This window comes from Schistocerca americana, chromosome 1, assembly GCF_021461395.2.
Source record: "Schistocerca americana isolate TAMUIC-IGC-003095 chromosome 1, iqSchAmer2.1, whole genome shotgun sequence".
In the NCBI taxonomy this organism is placed as follows: Eukaryota; Metazoa; Arthropoda; class Insecta; order Orthoptera; family Acrididae; genus Schistocerca; species Schistocerca americana.
In genome coordinates this window covers 343,902,203-343,922,939 of record NC_060119.1, presented here as the reverse complement: position 1 = coordinate 343,922,939, position 20,737 = coordinate 343,902,203, and the positions used below count along the sequence as shown (strand labels likewise).

General features: G+C 44.6%; 1 protein-coding gene across 1 annotated transcript in view; it reads right to left on the bottom strand.

Moving 5' to 3' along the window:
• The window catches only part of LOC124599145 (tyrosine-protein kinase Dnt-like), a 560,517-nt gene extending 541,896 nt beyond the window's left edge, over positions 1–18,621 (bottom strand). The window contains exon 1 of the mRNA XM_047136052.1: positions 18,365–18,621. Within this exon, the coding sequence (XP_046992008.1) occupies positions 18,365–18,506 (142 nt within the window). The 5' untranslated portion in view covers positions 18,507–18,621. The remainder of the gene's footprint in view (positions 1–18,364) is intronic.
• Between the last annotated feature and the right edge of the window lie 2,116 nt (positions 18,622–20,737).

The window sequence follows — 20,737 nt, the reverse complement described above, 5'->3', positions numbered from 1 at the left end:
CATCCTTGCAGTACTGTCCAGTTACTGATGTATATCTAGGTACAACATATTGATAAACCAATCCACGAATATAAAAAAATTAGAGGACCATGACTTTTCCAGCAGGCGCAACCTCTTTGGCTTTTTGGAAGTTGATGATGAAAAAGATCTCCACACTGAGCTTAGCTGTTTGCTCTCAGGATCAATCTGCTGCAGCCAAGTTTCGTCAGCAGTGATTACCTTTGAAAGAAACCCCGGACCTTCCTCTAACATCAGCTACAAGTGCATGCAGACTTGCATCCGAATGTCCTTTTGTTGGGGGTACAGCAGTCACGGAACCCGCCGCGCACAAACGTGTCTTGTGTAAAATTTCCGTTACCAACTTGTGGGTGGCACCCAGTGAAATATTCAGTATTTCAGGGAGTGTCCGCAAGATTTTTCGTCGATCTTGTCTGACAATGACGCAGCAGGTGTTTTTGGTTTCCTCTGTAAGGACCAGTAACTGGAGCTCCTTTCAGATTGATTGCCTCCCCCTTGAAACAGTTTAAACCATGTAGATCTTTCCACGAAATGTATTCGAAATTACGAATACGGACCATCATCAGCTTGTATAATGGTATGGTGACAATGAAAATTTATTCCGGACCCGGCCTCGAAACCGGATATGCCGATTATCGCAAGCGGTGGCCTTACTATTAGGTTATCCGAGCACGCTCAACGGCCAGAACCAAAATTCCGTATGTCGTCAGCCACGTGTTTAAAACTTGCACTCGTACATTGACTGTCTAGCGGTTCTAGGCGCGCAGTCCGGAACCGCGCGACTGCTACGGTCGCCGGTTCGAATCCTGCCTCGGGCATGGATGTGTGTGATGTCCTTAGGTTAGTTAGGTTTAAGTAGTTCTAAGTTCTAGGGGACTGATGGCCACAGTAGTTAAGTCCCATAGTGCTCAGAGCCATTTGAACCATTTTTTTCGTACATTGACTATGTATATTCGCGAACAGGGGAGACATTTTAATTGAAAGTTGCTTGCCCGGTCTCGGCGAATAAATATTTATCCAGCTTAACATTTATTCGCCGACACCGGGCATGCGACCCTTTCATGACAGTCAATTCAACTTTTCAACGTTGTGAGTACTTTTAGCTCATGATTAAATTCCTCATTCCATTTCTTAATCTCATTATCCATACCTTCCTTTGTCCGGGACTGCGTGTTTGTGTTGCCCTCATCATTTCATCGTCATGCTCATCATCATCATCATCACCAACATCATCATCATCATGTGTGACAGTGGCTAGATTGGATTGTGTAAAAATTGGGACTTTGTACGGGCGCTGATGACCGCGCAGATGAGCGCCCCACAAACCGATCATCATCATCATCATCATTATCCATCTCTCTTTTCCATACAAGCTTCTACTTTCATTTTTTCACTTAAAGTGAATTTTCACGCGCGTCCTCGTGCCCACGTAGTGTAGACAACGTTTAGTACAGGGGCACTGCTGATCGGAAAGCGGTTGCACTCACGCACGGCTATGTTAACATCACATGGTGCCGCAAGGCACTGTACCATCTCTCTTCTTCCATTCAGCAACGGTACGCGGGTGAAAAAAGGAATCTGCGGAAAAAAATAATAACCCACAAGAACGTATTTTGAGTTATTGAATGTTATATGTTTGCTTACCCGGCAAGTTAGCCGAGAGCGCTAACGCGCTGCTTCCTGGACTCGGGTAGGCGCGCCGGCCCCGGATCGAATCCGCCCGCCGGATTAACGACTAGGGCCGGTGTGCCGGCCAGTCTGGATGTGGTTTTTAGGCGGTTTTCCACATCCCTCTAGGTGAATACCGGGCTGGTCCCCACATCCCGCCTCAGTTACATGACTCGCAGACATTTGACACACATCCGCACTTTTACATGATTTGCACTAGATGCAGACAGTTGGGGTACTCTGATTCCGTCCCTGGGGGTACAGGGTGGCGGCAAGAAGGGCATCCGGCCACCCCTTCAAATTAACATGCCAAATGCGATTTAACCACGCCAACCCCGCGCACAATACGGGACAATGGAGCAAGCCGTAGATAGATAGAATGTTATATGTTTGGTTAAACTTAAAGACAAGAAAAAAATACAATACGATAAAGCAATTTATATGGTAGACAACGAGTTCTAGCGAGACATAAGGAACCTTATTTGAAAACACAACAGATTACGAAGTTAGACTATTCTTGACTTTAATGGGGTTAGCACTTTCTTCCGCCGATCCCTTCGTATTAAATAATACTGTGCGACAACGCTTTCGTTCAAATAATTTTTCAGTAGTTACGTTACTGTTCGTCTGAGTACAGTCAATGGGAGTGCAGCGTAACTAAGAAGATAAAAGCTTATCTCTCATCCCAATAAATTTTAATATCTAGCGTTGAGACGTCGCCACTGGATAAGCACTTGAGATAAGGTGCCACTGATCCTGCTGTAAAAATCCACTCTGAATTACTGACATACGTATCTTTGAAAACAGTAGCGAATGATAATACATTTTGGAGCTATCCACGAAAAGAATTATCCGCATCTACATCGATATTAGCACTGCCGATATTCTTAAAAATACTAAGAATCAGATATATCGATATTTAAAGCAATATCATTATTGGCAATCGACGTATCTAAAAAATCACAATCGACGGAAAAATATCGACGTACCGGCAAAGGAAAATATCGATTGCAGATTGTAAATATACCGCCAGTTTTAGAGCTATATATTTAATTATTGATTTATTATTAGATATTCTGCTAATCAACGAGCTAGCAGCCTGCTTATTCCCCTTAGAGCAAGAATTGAAAGGAAACGATGCACGTTCACACTTGGCGATAGCCATTTCGCTAACTGCAGGTAAGTGGCACGATAAAAGGTGTCGCTCGGCTTCGTCACATAACGGATTTGTCTGGGTTCCAGCGACCTAGCAGTTGCGGGGTGAAGTTAAACGTTGTAGTTTCGTGGTAGCACCGAGAGCAGATTACGTCAGAATTCCCCCTCACACGACTTGGCCCACCACAAAAACCATCCTTGTCAATTAGATTTTTGTTCATCAGTTTCACCAACTGTTTTGAAGGATGCCGATGTGAAGAAATAGCACACTGGTTGCATTAACAATTGTTTATTGACGCAACTGGTGCATTATTTCTTCACATCGGACATTTTGTTATTCATTTCCCACCGCCCCCCCCCCCCCCCCGTGAATCTCACTTATTCTTTGTGCCATCTATACTTGCTTCACACAGAGAAGGCTGGACGTAATGAAAGCTCAAAAAGTAGTAAGACTCCTTTACATAGTGAAATTCAAATTATGCTCGACTACAATTTCAAGAGAACAACTTAAAATATTTACCGAAAATTGCGAAAAAACTATAATACAAAATAAAAATATTGGAGCTCGATATCGCCTTTCGATATTGATATATTGGCGAAAGAAATGTCGCCGATACGTAACTACATATTTTGGAAAAATATCGATATATCGATATTTTATGAACAGCCCTATATTGTGTTGCGTGGCGCAGAGTACTTTGGTACCACTGTCACTTCCCTCCTTTCTTCTTGAAGACCGAATAGTCCACAGGAAGAGCGATTGTTGGCAAACCTCTGTGTGAACTTGAATCTCTCTAATGTTACCTTCATGGTATTTTCTCGAGATATAAAAAGAAGCAATATATTGGTTGACTCTTCTGTGAACGTACGCTCTAGGAACGTTAACAGTAAAAGATATCCTGACACCCAATGCCTCCCCTTCAGAGCCTGTCGCTAGAGTTGGGTGAGCATCAACGTGACGCTTTCGAGTGTACTAAATGAACGTGTGAAGAACTGGGCTGACCTCTGGATCTTCCCTATTCCCTTTATTTAATTCCATTTAGTACAGATTCCAGACTGGAGATCGGAATAAAACGGCACTAACAAAGCTGATGCAGATAAACATCAGCCTTTTGTACGGACTAAGCTACGTAAGTATTCTAGGCATTGATCAGTGATTTGGATGAAATCAGACACGAAGAATGGATCCACCTCGTAATTTTCGAAGTCCGCTAGCTAGATCGACATCCTTGCCGTCTTCATGGCAGAGTTAGTTTTATCGGTCTGGAAGGAAATCACACTCATTCGATGCAACCCTTCTATGAAATACGGCAGCTTAGTGCTCGAATCGTACAAGGAACGATACTATCCGACTGTTTATGTTCAGTTTAAAACATAGTTGAAGAAACATTAAATAAACATAGGCTCTAGAAAAAATTGTTGATTGTGTTTTGAAAATACTGTCTCCGGCGGAGTTAAACTGTCGATACGGATATCATAAAGAAATTATTATTAGCTCGTTGGATGAATTCTTCTGAAACGTGACCCTTGTATTTAGCCGGCCGGTGTGGCCGTGCGGTTAAAGGCGCTTCAGTCTGGAACCGCGTGCCCGCTACGGTCGCAGGTTCGAATCCTGCCTCGGGCATGGATGTGTGTGATGTCCTTAGGTTAGTTCGGTTTAATTAGTTCTAAGTTCTAGGCGACTGATGACCTCAGAAGTTAAGTCGCATAGTGCTCAGAGCCATTTTTTTTTTTTTTTGAACCTTGTATTTACTAAAGCGCAAAACATTACTTTACAACATCACACGTCGCTTAACAACGAAGCTTCAACTTCTAGAAAAACAGCGAGGCGCCGTTTTTCAATTAAAAGGAATGGTCGGGAACCTTCCTTCAGGAATCATCTGACAATTACATGAAGTGATTCGGGGCAGTGGGGGAAATTCAAAGCGTGTCGTCCTCAGCTCCCACCAATGCAGTGCTTGCCCACATGGTAAGTTCGGCAGTAACTTCATCTATGAATCCTAGTCGGCAAGAAGCTAGTTCCGGCCTGTTCACAGAGCAAAGTGTAGACGTTCTCGATTCGTCTTGCCGGAAAGCACGTGTTTTCGTTTCTCATGCACACTATTTTTTGCAATTTTTTTGCTTTCATAGCTGGGCTTTTTATTAGTAATCGACTACATTTGTATTTTTAAATTTCTGAGTCCCTGTAGACTACCTACGTACAGCACGAACTTAGACTATTTAGCTTACATATCATCATCATCATCATCATCATCATCATCATCATCATATTATTGTCACAACCGAAATCCGCTTTTCATGTTGCTCTTTTTTATATACAGTAAGCGTATACTGTACTCCTTACCTCGTCCAGGAAGCTTTTTGTGCGTCCTCGTATTGTTTCCTCCAACGAATAGCTTCTAACACTAAGAATCTGTTACCCTTTAGTGAGTGGCTCACAAATTTAATTTCCGGTTGCTGCACTACCACAAGCAGACATCTACGTTTATTCAGTTTGTTTTTAGCACTGTCCTATGCTTTTGTTATTTACCCATAATGATCCGGTAAGTTTTCTTCGCCGTCAGGTATCGATTGCCTGACCCCATTGCTTCCATTATTTTGTAGCTGACCAATATTCCTTGCTGTGTAAAAACGTGCTGTAGCTAAACACTGTAATAGTAAATTCATCGTTATTGATTCTACGTTAGGTTGAAAGCAAAATCTTTGCTACTGCTTGATAACTTGTTCTGTAGAAAATCCTATATTCTGAGGCCAATGTAACTAGTTTTCCAGACGTCTTTCCGACTACGAAGGAAAAAATAACTGGAGACTATGGGAATACCGCTGATGAATAATGACTAAGATTCATGAATAATGACAGAGACGTTCAGTGTTTGAAGCAGTATCGAACACTCAACCGAAACTATCAGAAGCAATGTTAACAGCATATTTTTAAGAAAACTGAAATATCGTGTTCGGCCGTCCAGCGACCGTAACGTACGTATTAAATCGCCTATCCCTTGAACCAAAAAGAAATGATAGACGAATTAGAAATACTGGAGAGGAACTAGTCAAAAAGCGACGACAAAGGAAATGTTGTTGACCGGCCGGTGTGGCCGAGCGATTCTAGGCGCCACCGCTATGGTCGCAGGTTCGGATCCTGCCTCGGGCATGGATGTGTGTGATGCCCTTAGGTTAGTCAGGTTTAAGTAGTTCTAAGTTCTAGGGGACTGATGACCTCAGACCTCAGAACCTCAGTTGATACTCATCAACACCCGTCAGCAGCTGAAGGTATTAATATATAATTCTAATTTCCTTCTGTATGGTGTCCTGCACTGATAGCTTGTCATGTTTTGTTGTGACTGATCGTTCTTCTTTTGCGACCTACGGGCACTGCACACAACACACACATTAATGTACTTTGTGTAGTTTCGTTTGTTGTAAACGCCTTTTCACTCCGCAAAGCGCGGTGAGCACTATGAGTCTTCAATAAACAAAACCCACTGATGGTGGCACAGAGTTACCGAAATATTTTCGGATGAAAAAAAAATATACCGGTATTTTTGCGTAATGGCGGAACCTATAACGTATAGCTTAACTGCAAGACCAGAAGAAACAGCTGCAGATCCAAAATATGGATAGTAAGCGAAATACTTTAAGCACCTTGGTATTCGCCAATAGCTAGACAATAACAGTCAACTTCAGAAGACGAAGTGACTAAAAACAGGGAGGGGACGTACTTCCCAGTAACAATCGCCGGCTGCAGTTCCTAGGAGAGGAACTGCCACATCACGGCAGCAATCCGGCAACCGTGACCGGCGTATCTAAAGCTGGCGACTCGTCTCAGTACCAGCGACGAGCGTAATGGAACACACACGACGTGAAAATTTTACTGCCCGCCTTGCTGGCAGTGCGGCAACAAGCGTGGCCAACACGCGTCCATTATGGCGCGTCGAAGCGATTTGGCACGCCGCGGGGACGGCGGAACACGGGGAGCAGGGTCGCCCCACCCCAGGATCTCAAGAGAACACAGCCAGGCGCTGTCGCCGCCTCTGGGACTAATAACGCGTACGGAAGAGGCGCTACAGTCTCGGCCGCGGGACTGTTTGCTCTTGTAAACCTGCGTGAAATTACGCCGCGCGGATGGCACGTAAAGGAACGCCGAACTCGGTACACAGAGTCGGTCCGGCGGAAATCGACGCAGCGCATTCACGATTTATTAGTCCGCTGTTAGCAGAGGGAAGGCAGAGTGCGATACGCGGACGATAAGCGGCTTTAATTGTGGTCCGGAGGTGCTGTGCCGGCCGGAGAAGTAATGGACGCAATTTCACGGACAGCGGAGCCCGGCCGTACTTCTTCCTTTGTTCGTCTTTTGTCGGCACTCAAATAGGCATGCACTAACTGGCGCGGCGAAGATGTAAAGCATAGCGCATAATTCATACCGCAAACACTGTTCAAAGATGCTGTACCGGCGTGTGAAGCGATCGTAACAGTCACGCTATAACTTGCCTATGCAGGAAAGTCGTTGCGTGTCGCGCGGAAATCTGCGCAGGGTTTAGAACCGCGCACATAATAACAATAAAAAATATAAAAATATTATACGAGACTCGTTTCAAAATTTCTGCACCTTGTAAGATAGAATTGAAAAAATAGTATTGGTTAAAAACAGTTTTTTTTTTTATTTTTCAACGACGCGTTTCGCCTTATTTAGGCATCTTCAGGTTATCTAAATAGAAAACAGAGAACAAATACATCTATTTAACAATCGCGATCGCGTTGTACAGACTTGGATGGCCTATATGCATGTATAAACAGATCATCTACTGAAAGAGTAAATATCTTAATTTGGTATTTTTTAAGAATCCTTTTGTCACTGTAGCCGAAGGGCAGCGTCGAATATACCAGGCCAGCATTGCCTTCCTTAAACTCGGTAAAACCTAGAAATATAAAATAGTAAAATCATTACCTTTTCTAGATGCACGCGAGAGGCACCAAGATCTGCATAACGCGTTCCCGTTCACAGGAGCGAGTAACAGTAAGATGGGGGCTCAGGTAGTAAGTAATTTCAAATAAAGAGACCGCCCATATAACACTCATAATTTATCTTACAAAATACGTTTGCAGGGCTTCAATATACTCTCCATTCTTGTTATGACAACTTCCCAACGTTACGGCACCTTCTGTATTCCAGACAGGGCACCTTTCATTGTTGAGAAGCTTCGTAAGTTGCGTCAAAACGTGTTCGACAGAGTTGTTTACTCAGTTTCGGAAACGAATCAAAGTGTGGTCAGCTCATATCAGGACTCCATGGTGAATGGCGAAGTATCAGGTTTATTCGGAAAGTAAGGAACGATCGGCCGCGAAGTGGAAACCGCAGTCCAAATCTGATGAAGTTTTGCACCGGTGTGTTAGGCAGGGTCTCTAGTATGCCCGTCGATCGCGTCACGTCGTTCGTTTCAGTTCTGAGCACACAGGGAGCACATAAAGATACCTAGAACAATTGTGACTCCCGCCAAGCACGAGGGGCTGGTGAGAAATTTCGCCTCCCGCTATGCAGCCAACATTGCAAAACTATCGTGTGTTTTCTTCTTCGAGACAATTCTCAGCCGCATTCTGCAGGGGCAAAGAAGATGCCCCTGCATCGTTTTCAATTGGAAATGTTTGATTACCCACAATACAGCCCGTAATTGTCTCACTCTGAGATTCATCTCTGCTCACATGAACCGCTGGCTATGAAGATAACATTTTTGCCCAGACAACGAGCTGTAGGCCAGTGTAGAGAATTGGAGCAAAGCACTGGCGGCTGACTTCTATAACGAGGGTACTATAAAGTTGGTACAACACTACGATAAACGTGTAAGTCGGATCGGCGACTATGGAGATAAGTAGCTGGAAGTTGAAGCTAACAGTAGCAAATAAAACAGTTTTGATTTTCACTGCGGTTTCCATTTCGCGACCCATCGTTTCTTACTTTCCGAGCAGCCCTCGTGTTTCCCATCCGTATTTGTCGGTGTGTCTCACTGGTAGGGCAATACTCGGCCTTATATTTTACGTGCAAAATGAGGACACCAGCTGCAAGTACATTCTTTGACGATTCCATATACAGCTACATGTTCCCTCATAATATTGTGGGTGAGATGCTTCTGAGATGGCTTGAAGGTAACGCGTATACCACCTTCAATAGGCGAAGACTCTTTCTGCAGGGTGTAAAGTACAACTGTTTATGAAGAACCACAGTGGTTTAGGAGAAGTCGAGACAAACAATCTGATAGAGGATACTTGTGGTCTATCATTATAGAAAACGACCCCAAATTGACATAAAAGTTTTCTGAGTACGATATCGCGTCACAGGGTAAAAAGAGATCTGTACTGGAGAAACCAATGTTTCGGCCATGGCAACAGTGGCTTTCTTCTGGTTCTACTGAGACACAGAAGAAGGCCACTATAACCATGGCAAAAATGTATTTTCCGCTGTAGCTTCGCTTTTACATTATGACGCGGTTACGTACCCAGTAAACGTTTATGTTAGCTGACACCGGCCGCGAACCCTCCGCAATTGTACACACATAAAGAAAACAAAAATTTGCATCACGTCGGTTCCGAGAGTTCCGGAACCTGTACAGAAAATTGGAATGGAACCAACATAAACATCATTTCCACCCGTTGTATTTCTCATGAAAAAGACACATTGCATGTTGTACCACCATACGGCGAGACCTTCAGACGTGGTGGTCCAGATTGCTGTACACAGCGGTACTTCTAATACCCAGTAGCACGTCCTCTTGCATTGATGCATGCCTGTATTCGTCGTGGCATACAATCCATAAGTTCATCATGGCACTGTTGGTCCAGATTGTCCCACTGTTCAACGGCGATTCGGCGTTGACCTTTCGGAGTGGTTGGTGGGTCATGTCGTCCATAAACAACCCTTTTCAATCTAAACCAGGCATGTTCGATAGGGTTTATGTCTCGAGAACATGCTGGCCACTGTATTCGAGCGATGTCGTTATCCTGAAGGAAGTAATTCACAAGATGTGCACGATGCGGGCGCGAATTGTCATCTATGAAGACGAATGCCACGCCAATATGCTGCCGATATGCTTGCACTGTCGGTCGGAGGATGGTATTCACGTATCGTACAGCCGTTACGGCGCCTTCCATGATCACCAGCGGCGTACATCGACCCCACATAATGCCACCCCAAAACAGCAGGGAAACTCCACCTTGCTGCACTCACTGAACAGTGTATCTAAGGCGATCAGCCTTATCGGGTTGCCTCCAAACACGTCTCCGACGATTGTCTTGTTGAAGGCATATGAGACACTCATCGGTGATACCAATCCTGAGCGGTCCATTTTGCATGTTGTTGGGCCCATCTGTACCGCGCTGCATGGTGTCGTGGTTGGAAAGGTGGTCTCGCCATGGACGTCGGGAGTGAAGTTGCGCATCATGCAAGCAATTGCGCACAGTTTGAGTCGTAACACGACGTCCTGTGGCTACACGAAAAGCATTATTCAACATGGTGGCGTTGCTGTCAGGGTTCCTCCGAGCCATAATCCGTACGTAGCAATCATCCACTGTAGTAGTAGCACTTGGGCGGCCTGAGCGAGGCATGTCATCGACAGTTCCCGTCTCTCTGTATCTCCTCCATGTCCGAACAACATCGTTTTGGTTCATTCTGAGACGCCTAAACACATCACCAGGAAGGAGGTACACGGCTCAATAGGCGCTGCTCATGCATGGTTGCTTACATCTTTGGGCGGATTTAGTGACATCTCTGAACAGTCAAAGGGACTGTGTCTGTGATACAATACCCCCAGTCAATGTCTATCTTCAGGAGTTCTGGGAATTGGGGTGATGCAAAACTTTTTTTGATGTGTATATTAAACTAAAACTGGCCTACAAGTACAACCCAGGCTATAGCGCAAGTGTGCAGCGTGAGTTTTTAACATCCTCCCACCCTCTTACCCCGCCGGCTTCGTAGTGCACTTGCAAATTGTAAAATTGACACTTCCTGGCAGATTAAAACTGTGTACCGGACCGAGACTCGAACTCGGGACCTTTGCCTTTCGCAGGCAAGTGCTCTACCAACTGAGCTAACCAAGCACGACTCACGCCCCGTCTTCACAGCTTTATTTCCGCCAGTACCGAGTTCGAGTCTCGGTCCGGCACACAGTTTTAATCTGCCAGGAAGTTTCATACCAGCGCACACTCCGCTGCAGAGTGAAAATTTCATTCTGTAAAACTAACGTTTGTGTACATGCTACCTCCCAATTTTGTGGATTGTAACATCGTAAAATTAACAGTTAAATCGTTTTGTTTGTCTTAATACAAAACGAATTGGAAACCTTAAGTAATTTTTGTACAACTTGTTCGAAAGTCTTCCTTTCATTACCCTCTAGACGAATGAAAAAACTGGTAGAAGTTGACCTCAGGGAAGATCAGTTTGGATTCCGTAGAAATGTTGGAACACGTGAGGCAATACTGACCTTACGCCTTATCTTAGAAGAAAGATTAAGGAAAGGCAAACCTACGTTTCTAGCATTTGTAGACTTAGAGAAAGCTTTTGACAATGTTGACTGGAATACTCTCTTTCAAATTCTAAAGGTGGCAGGGGTAAAATACAGGGAGCGAAAGGCTATTTACAATTTGTATAGAAACCAGATGGCAGTTATAAGAGTCGAGGGGCATGAAAGGGAAGCAGTGGTTGGGAAGGGAGTGAGACAGGGTTGTAGCCTTGTAGCCTCTCCCCAATGTTATTCAATTTGTATATTGAGCAAGCAGTAAAGGAAACAAAGAAAGAGTTCGTAGTAGGTATTAAAATCCATGGAGAAGAAATAAAAACTTTAAGGTTCGCCGATGACATTGTAATTCTGTCAGAGACAGCAAAAGACTTGGAAGAGCATTTGAACGGAATGGACAGTGTCTTGAAAGGAGGATATAAGATGAACATCACCAAAAGCAAAACGAGGATCATGGAATGTAGTCGAATTAAGTCGGGCGATGCTGAGGGAATTGTATTAGGAAATAAGACACTTAAAGTAGTAAAGGAGTTTTGCTATTTGGGGAGCAAAATAACTGATGATGGTCGAAGTAGAGAGGATATAAAATGTAGACTGGCAATGGCAAGGAAAGCGTTTCTGAAGAAGAGGAAATTGTAAACATCGAGTATAGATTTAAGTGTCAGGAAGTATTTGTATGGAGTGTAGCCATGTATGGAAGTGAAATATGGACGATAAATAGTTTGGACAGGAAGAGAATAGAAGCTTTCGAAATGTGGTGCTACAGAAGAATGCTGAAGATTAGATGGGTACATCACGTAACTAATGAGGAGGTATTGAACAGAATAGGGGAGAAGAGCAGTTCGTGGCACAACTTGACAAGAAGAAGGGACCAGTTGGTAGGGCATATTCTGAGGCATCAAGCGATCACAAATTTAGCATTGGAGGGCAGCGTGGAGGGTAAAAATCGTATAGGGAGACCAAGAGATGAATAAATTAAGCAGATTCAGAAGGATGTAGGTTGCATTAAGTACTGGGAGATGAAGGAGCTTGCACAGGATAGAGTAGCGTGGAGAGCTGCATCAAACCAGTCTCAGGACTGAAGACCACAACAACAACAACAACCCTTCACAGGAAAGGTGAATTTACTGATATTAAGGAAAGTCGGGGGCATAAGAGGGCGATATTAAAAATGTCGCGCCGTGGGCATGTGCTGTAGCTTAGGTAAGTATTGTAAGCCAATTTGACGTTGCTTTCCCCTTTTAGAGACACGTGTCCTTTATCAAACTATTCGGCTCAACTTCTTCTAAATCACTGTGTTACGTTGTAAACAGTTATCGCTTATACCTTATATAATAGGAGCTAAGATCAGATGTTTTCGTAAGTACCTGGATTTGGGGAAGTAATTGTGGTCTTATCATACTTGAGCCAGGAACTCAATAAGCCGGAGGTTGACAGAAATAAAATCTTAATGAAATGTGGGCACGTGTATGTACCGCAGTAAACAAATTTTTGGAGCTAGAAGGGTAGAATCTGAGTGCAACCTGAACCAAATGGCAATTCTCGTATGATTATAACTGAAAAAAAGCAGAAGAGTACAATGGTTTAGAAATGGAAAGGCACATTCAACTGTACACTGAGGTGAGTAACATTGGGCGATACATCATAATATCGTGTCGAATCTCGTTTTGCCCGGCGTGGTGCTGTAGCTCGACATGGCATCGACTCAACAAGTCGTTGTTGAAAGCCCCCTGCAGAAGTACTGAGTCACGCTGCCTATATAGCCATCCATAATTGCGGAAGTGTTGCCGGTGCAGGATTTTGTGCACGAACTAACCTCTCGATTATGTCCCATAAATGCTCGATGGGATTCATGTCGGGTGATGGGCGATGTGGGTGAACAAATCATTCGCTCGAACTGAGCAGGGATTCTTCAAACCAATAGGGAATAGCAGTCGCCCGGTGAAATGGCGCATTGTTATTTCGGAACACAAAGTCCACAAATGGCTGCAAATGGTCTCCCCCTAGCCGAACGTAACAATTTCCACTCAATAATCGATTCAGCTGGACCAGGAACCCAGTCCATTCCACACATACACAGCCCACACCATTATGGAGCCACCACCAGATCACTGAGCGAGGTGGCGCATTGGTTAGCACACTGGACTCGCATTCGGGAGGACGACGGTTCAATCCCGCGTCCGGCCATCCTGATTTAGGTTTTCCGTGATTTCCTTAAATCGCTTGAGGCAAATGCTGGGATGGTTCCTTTCAAAAGGCACAGCCGACTTCCTCCTGCATCCTTCCCTAATCCGATGAGACCGATGACCTCGTGGTTTGGTCTCCTCCCCCAAATCAACAGCCACCATCAGCTTGCACAATGCGTTGTTGGTAACTTGGGTCCATGGCTTCGTGGGGTCTGCGGCACACACTTAGCGTAACATCAGCTGTTACCAACTGAACTCGGGACTCATCTGACCAATCCACGGTTTTGCAGTCCTCTAGGGTCCAGCCGATACGCCCAAGAGATCGCGCAGGAGAGGCGCTGCAGACGATGTGCTGTTAACAAAGGCGCTAGCGTAGGTCGTCTGCTGCCGTAGCCCATTAACGACCAATTTCGCCGCACTGTCCTAAAGGATAAGTTCGTCGTATGTCCCACATTAATTTCTGCGGTTATTTAATGCAGTTTTACTTTTCTTTTAGCACTGACAACTCTATCGCTGCTCTAGATCATTAAGTGAGGGCCGTAGGCCGTTGCGTTGTCTGGGTAATGCCTGAAATTTGGTATTGTCGGCGCACTCTTGATCTCGGAATATTGAATTCCATGACGATTTCCGAAATGGAACGTCCCAAGCGTCCAGCTCCAACTAACATTCCGCGTTCAATGTCTTATTTCCCGTCGTGCGGACGTAGTCATTGCGGAAACCTTTTCACACGAATCATCCAAGTGCAAATGACGCCTCCAACAATTCACTGCCCTTCTATATCTTGAGTACGCGATGTATGTGCGTATATCGCTATCCCATGATTTTCATCACCTCAATGTAAATCTCCAATTAACACACATGAAATTTTTTTGTTACTTATATAAACACTAGTTACCAACCCAGGGCAGTTAGAACTTAGTGCATAAACTGTACAAAATTAGGAGTCGATCCATGGGCAATAGACAAACATAAAACGTAAAATGACGGTGCAGCGAAATGATTAAATGAGCGAGAGACAAGAGATGAGGATGTCGTAGTACACGCCACTCTACTGAGTACCGAAGTGGTGCAAATATCCGTATGACGTGACGGAACGACACAAAGTTGTTTGCATCAGTGAACATACGTTCCTGTTACAAATGTATAGGTGTAGCGTGAGACATGCACCTAGAAACCCATTTACCGACGAACGTCTGGAATGAAGTAACTGTACTGTCATCGTGTGCTTCAGCAGTCAATAAACCCATCAACATCACAGCAAAATGCATTTGGCCGACCACCACAAGGCGCTCTCAGGAAGCAATTTCTTTTGCTTACCGTGTTGTTTGCTCGGAATGTGCATCGATAAGTTGACGTGAACGTGGAGCGAGACGCGAGAGATGCGTTGGGGCATACGCAGGGCGCGCCCAGCAAACTTGCATCTGGTGCTTCGTTACATCTCGAATACGACGAGAGTTTCTCGATAGCTCTCCATTTATTCTATGATCGTGGTTCGCGACTCCTGGTGACGATATACTTACAATATATCGATTACAATTTCCTGCGAGGAGGTCGTACTACTTAACGTCTCAAGCACCAGCATTCGACTAGCATCTAGAGAATTCTGGTGGTTGTGATCTGCATGTATAACTTCGCGAAATATTTGAGCATAACCGCGATACTGCCAGCTGCCTCGTTTGTTGCCATTAATCTTGCACATTGTACAGTAAATTTAACTAATCTTAAATCCCACGCAATAGGGATTGCTTAGTACGTACTACCATGTACGTGTAACCCTATACCTTAACTAGCTGCAACAGACCGAGTCGCTGGTAATAGAAGAATTGTCCGTCTCCAATTCACTCTTCTCTCCTCAGACGAGATGTTATCCTGTAATCCCTCATAACATCCAAAGAATGTTATGTTCCAGTGGGCATCTCATTGTATTTTATTTTTTAATTTTATTAGCTTACGGAACAAGCCCATACAGCCGTCTCAAAAGTAGAATGTCAATTATGACCATACAAACGCAAGGACAATACAACACTCAGTCCCCTAGTGGAGAAAATTCCCGACCCGTCCAGCAATCGAAACCGAGCCTCTTCTATCAGAGAAAAATCTCATACGAAATCTACTTCTGCAGCACGGAGGTTTGAACGCAACGTAAGTATAGATCTCTTAATCTCGTGTTACAATGCATCACGAACAAATACGCAATTTCACCGACCTGCATCTGATGAAGAATCAAGAGGCTTCGAAATGCGTTGTGTGTAGCATAGGCTTTAGTGACTGACGAGTTCTTTCCCCGTCAACATCTTTCACAACACATAGCGACTGATGCATAATAACGCTGTTATTAAACACCATTCTGAATCTCTTATCTTGGTCACTTTCGACCTTCATTTGAGTAATAACTAATGAATATTTAATTAAAAGCGTCAAAGGTACCTAACAATCAGCACTACGATAGCCAGAGAAAGAGAAATTTAACATAATCTACAAGGTTCCAGAATGAGATTTTCACTCTGCAGCGGAGTGTGCGCTGATATGAAACTTCCTGGCAGATTAAAACTGTGTGCCCGACCGAGACTCGAACTCGGGACCTTTGCCTTTCGCGGGCAAGTGCTCTACCATCTGAGCTACCGAAGCACGACTCACGCCCGGTACCCACAGCTTTACTTCTGCCAGTATCTCGTCTCCTACCTTCCAAACTTTACAGAAGCTCTTCTGCGAACCTTGCAGAACTAGCACTCCTGAAAGAAAGGATATAGCGGAGACATGGCTTAGCCACAGCCTGGGGGATGTTTCCAGAATGAGATTTTCACTCTGCAGCGGAGTGTGCGCTGATATGAAACTTCCTGGCAGATTAAAACTGTGTGCCCGACCGAGACTCGAACTCGGGACCTTTGCCTTTCGCGGGCAAGTTTTAATCTACAAGGTGCTTATCAATATGACAGACAGAAGATTATGCCGACCTACAGCTGCGAGTACACAGCTATTCACGAAGCAGTTGCACGTGATATAATGTGGACATGGGACCAGTGTAACATGCACGCTTCTTTTCGCGACAGGATACTATGAGTTCTGCTGAGTGGTACACCAGACGACGACAGTTTCCAAATGGTCTGTCAATTAAAAATGTGAAATCGAGTGACTTCAACTTCCGTTAAGTCCTGTCAATGTCTTTTTGTAGGTATTAAACTAAAAAAAGGGAGCGCTCTGTTTTTGCGTACAACTTGAGATGTTAAATTATGAGTAAATTCGTTTTGATTTTATTCCTGCCACACAGTGAAAGATCTGTCAACATATAAACTTAATTTTTCAATAAAAATTCATTCACGGTTATCGCTTGTTTCTTGAGATACGGCATAAATTCGAATAGTCTCTTGCTGAGGTGCTGACCAGTATATAAAACGTTGCCTCTATTGGTAATAAATGACAAATCATAGCTGAAAGTGTACAATACTCCACAACTGATGAAATGGACAATTTTTGCTTCCGTGCAGACCCAGCAGTGATGCTCGGGAGTATCTCATTAAGAGTAACAGTGCTTTCATACAATTCTCCAAGTAGCGTCTGTTTTCCGATTAGCCACATCCACGATAGTATCGTCTCAGAAGAAATGAAAACACAGCTGGAAAATTAGATTTTTAATGAAGCGAGGCGCCCCATCCCTACCCGTGCTGATAACGCTGCCACTACAGGCGCGTCCATCAATCATGCAAATTGTTTCTGTCAAGATCCTTCATCAGCACTTTAAGATCAACACACCTAACAGCGCCCCATCACAGAAAAAAAAGGAGGATGCGAGAGGAAAGCAATCTAACAAAAACAAAGGAATCACTGACACTTCTCAATTGGCTGACGATATTTATAAAGCAACAGTCGGCTACAGGGCACGCACAAGGCGGCGACGCGAGAAAAGGAAACGAGGTGCTAGATTTACTATATCCCGAGTCGGTTTTACGCCAGTGACGCGATGTATGGGACATTCCCGACGCGCTTGTAACAAAATGTGGCGGTCGGCGCACAAAAAACCGCTCGTACGTCAATGTCTAGTTTAAATTCGGCAGTCCTTTGGAGCCCGCTACACGCGCCGTCCAGCTCACGCACGCACTTCTCTGCATGGTTTCCTCTCGTTCTCTCTTTCGTTTCTCCGTCTTTTCTCAGCACTGTTTCACAACAATGGTGTCGCTCCACGTAGCGGTCTTTGATAGTGGCCACAGTGATCCCGAATGCACTTTAAACACAGGTATTTACTAGCAGCATTGCCTGCCACAGGAACATGTTCGATAAATAGTGTTGTTTGGTCACGTATGTTTCCACCCGTTTCAATGAAATAAAGTTCGAGATACACTGCAAAAAGTCGTTACTGGTACACATGAAGCAGTAATGATTGTTTACTACAAATGACAATTCCATGCGATTAAAAATTTCCGCCAAGGAACATCAGGTATCAATTTGGAATGCTTGTGGAATAATTGACTTGGGTGTAGCATTGAAGAAATTGTTATTTTGTAAAAGTGACAAATGCGACATTGTAATTTTTTGCCAGGAGCATTGCAAGAACGAACGACTTTATGAAAAGATACGACATAATACAGCCACGTGAAAGATGAAAGAACACGGATAACAGTTACTTTCGATAATGAGTTGTAAATTACGGTAGATTTCTTTTACACAGGTGGGATGCGAAAAGATGTTAAGCCGCGTGACTTGTCTACGAAAATGAACACGTGCGCAGACTCAAACACAACAGAGCAGTACTACTGTTGACGAATTGTTCGTTGCGTGTCGATAACACGACGCACTCCCGATTCGTGCCGCTTCACAGTAAATAACAGTGCGCGGACTTACCGAGAAGGCGCCTGACTTCGGGCTGGCTGAGGTACAGGTTGAGATTCCCGGCGCACAGGTCGAGGAGGAAACAGCAGACGAGAGAGCAGGCCAGCCGCAGGCGGCCGGCGGCGCCCCGGGAGGCTTCGGCGTGCAGAGCCATCGCCGCGTCACATCACAGATGACAGCCACTCGTCGCCGCGTCGCGAAACCAGCACGGAACACGCGTCGCTGCGTAGCACTAGCCCCGCCCGAGCGCCATAGCTTTGCCAGACTGACTGGCCCGTAGCCACAGGCTTGGCGCGAGCCGGCCTGCCGTCTGCTTGTTGGGGGAGCCGAGGTGGGGGGACGCCGCGGCCCGAAGGTCGACGGCGACGCACGAGCGCGCACGATCGCTGCGCTCCACGCGCGCTTCCCCGCCGCGCCGCCTCGCAGCATCCGTCCGTAGCACAGAGCGAGGTGAGGACTGAGCAGGCAGAGGAACGCCTACCTGCTTGCCGCGTTGCTACGGAGATTCCACGCTCACTGAGAGGTAGCCAGTTGGTTAAGTAGATCACGCGCGCCGGGTACTTGGGACGTTATCGCGACCTACGCTTTGCTGACCACTTGGTAGAAATTATTCGGAAACATATGTTAGTCTAGCATTTGTAGACGAAGAGAATGCTTTTGACAATGTTGACTGGAATACTCTCTTTCAAATTCTGAAGGTGGCAGGGGTAAAATAAAGGGAGCGAAAGGCTATTTACAATTTGTACAGAAAGCAGATGGCAGTTATAAGAGTCGAGCGACGTGAAAGGGAAGCAGTGGTTGGGAAGGGAGTGAGACAGGGTTGTAGCCTCTCCGCGATGCTATTCGATCTGTATATTGACAAGCATCTACATCTACATCTACATCCATACTCCGCAAGCCACCTGACGGTGTGTGGCGGAGGGTACCTTGAGTACCTCTATCGGTTCTCAAACCAGTCTCAGTAAAGGAAACGAAAGAAAAGTTCGGAGTAGGTATGAAAATCAGTGGAGAAGAAATAAAAACTTTGAGATCCGTTGACGACATTGTAATTCTGTCAGAGACAGCAAAGGACTTGGAAGAGGAGTTGAACGGAATGCACAGTGTCTTGAAAGGAGAGTATAAGATGAACACCAACAAAAGCAAAACGACGATAATGCAATGTAGTCGAATTAAGTCGGGTGATGCTGCGGGAATTAGATTAGGAAATGAGACACTTAAAGTAGTAAAGGAGTTTTGCTATTTGGGTGGCAAAATAACTGATGATGGTCGAAGTAGAGAGGATATAAAATGTAGACTGGCAATGGCAAGGAAAGCGTTTCTGAAGAAGAAAAATTTTTTAACATTGAGTATAGATTTAAGTGTCAGGAAGTCGTTTCTGATAGTACTTGTATGGAGTGTAGCCATGTATGGAAATGAAACATGGACGATAAATAATTTAGACAAGAACAGAATAGAAGCTTTCGAAATGTGGTGCTACAGAAGAATGCTGAAGATTAGATGGGTAGATCACATAACTAATGAAGAGGTATTGAATAGAATTGGGGAGAAGAGGAGTTTGTGGCACAACTTGACTAGAAGAAGGGATCGATTGGTAGGACATGTTCTGAGGCATCAAGGGATCACCAATTTAGTACTGGAGGGCAGCGTGGAGGGTAAAAATCGTAGAGGGAGACCAAGAGATGAATACACTAAGCAGACTCAGAAGGATGTAGGTTTCAGTAGGTACTGGGAGATGAAGAGGCTTGCACAGGATAGAGTAGCATGGAAAGGACTGAAGACCAGAACAACAACAACATGTTACTCTATGAGCGGTTTTTAATTTGTAAACACGAAACTGTAGCAACACTTTGTTTGTATACTATACATGGTGAGACAGGAAGAAAGGTATATCCTATGAGGGGAGATAGTATCGGTGTTATACAACAAAGAACTTCAAGTGTACTGTACATATGCCCTTTTCTTAACCTATCCGACAAACAGCTGTTTGAAAATAACGGGCACCAACAGTACTGAAAGTACATACGACGTCGTGTTGTCAAAGGAATGTCCTCCAAGTATTCTAGTACGACAACTTGAAGGAAATCAAGATACCGTACTCCATTAAGACTGTCATCTGAAACAACTAGATGATGAGTTGCTCATCAGTAATACTGCACACACGTTCTCTGAGATAAGCCGTCGAAAATTTGTTTCCACAGTAGCGTACAGATCTTTCTCTATCGACACGTCAAAGCTGGGGTATTCTTGATGCCATTGAGGGTAAATGGCGGCTCAACACTGAATAGAATACATGCAATGTGGTCAGATCAGCAACACAGTAGCTGCCTACAAGAGCTGCAAAATGCATCACAGTTCACGGTGTACTTGTTGAACATACACTCCTGG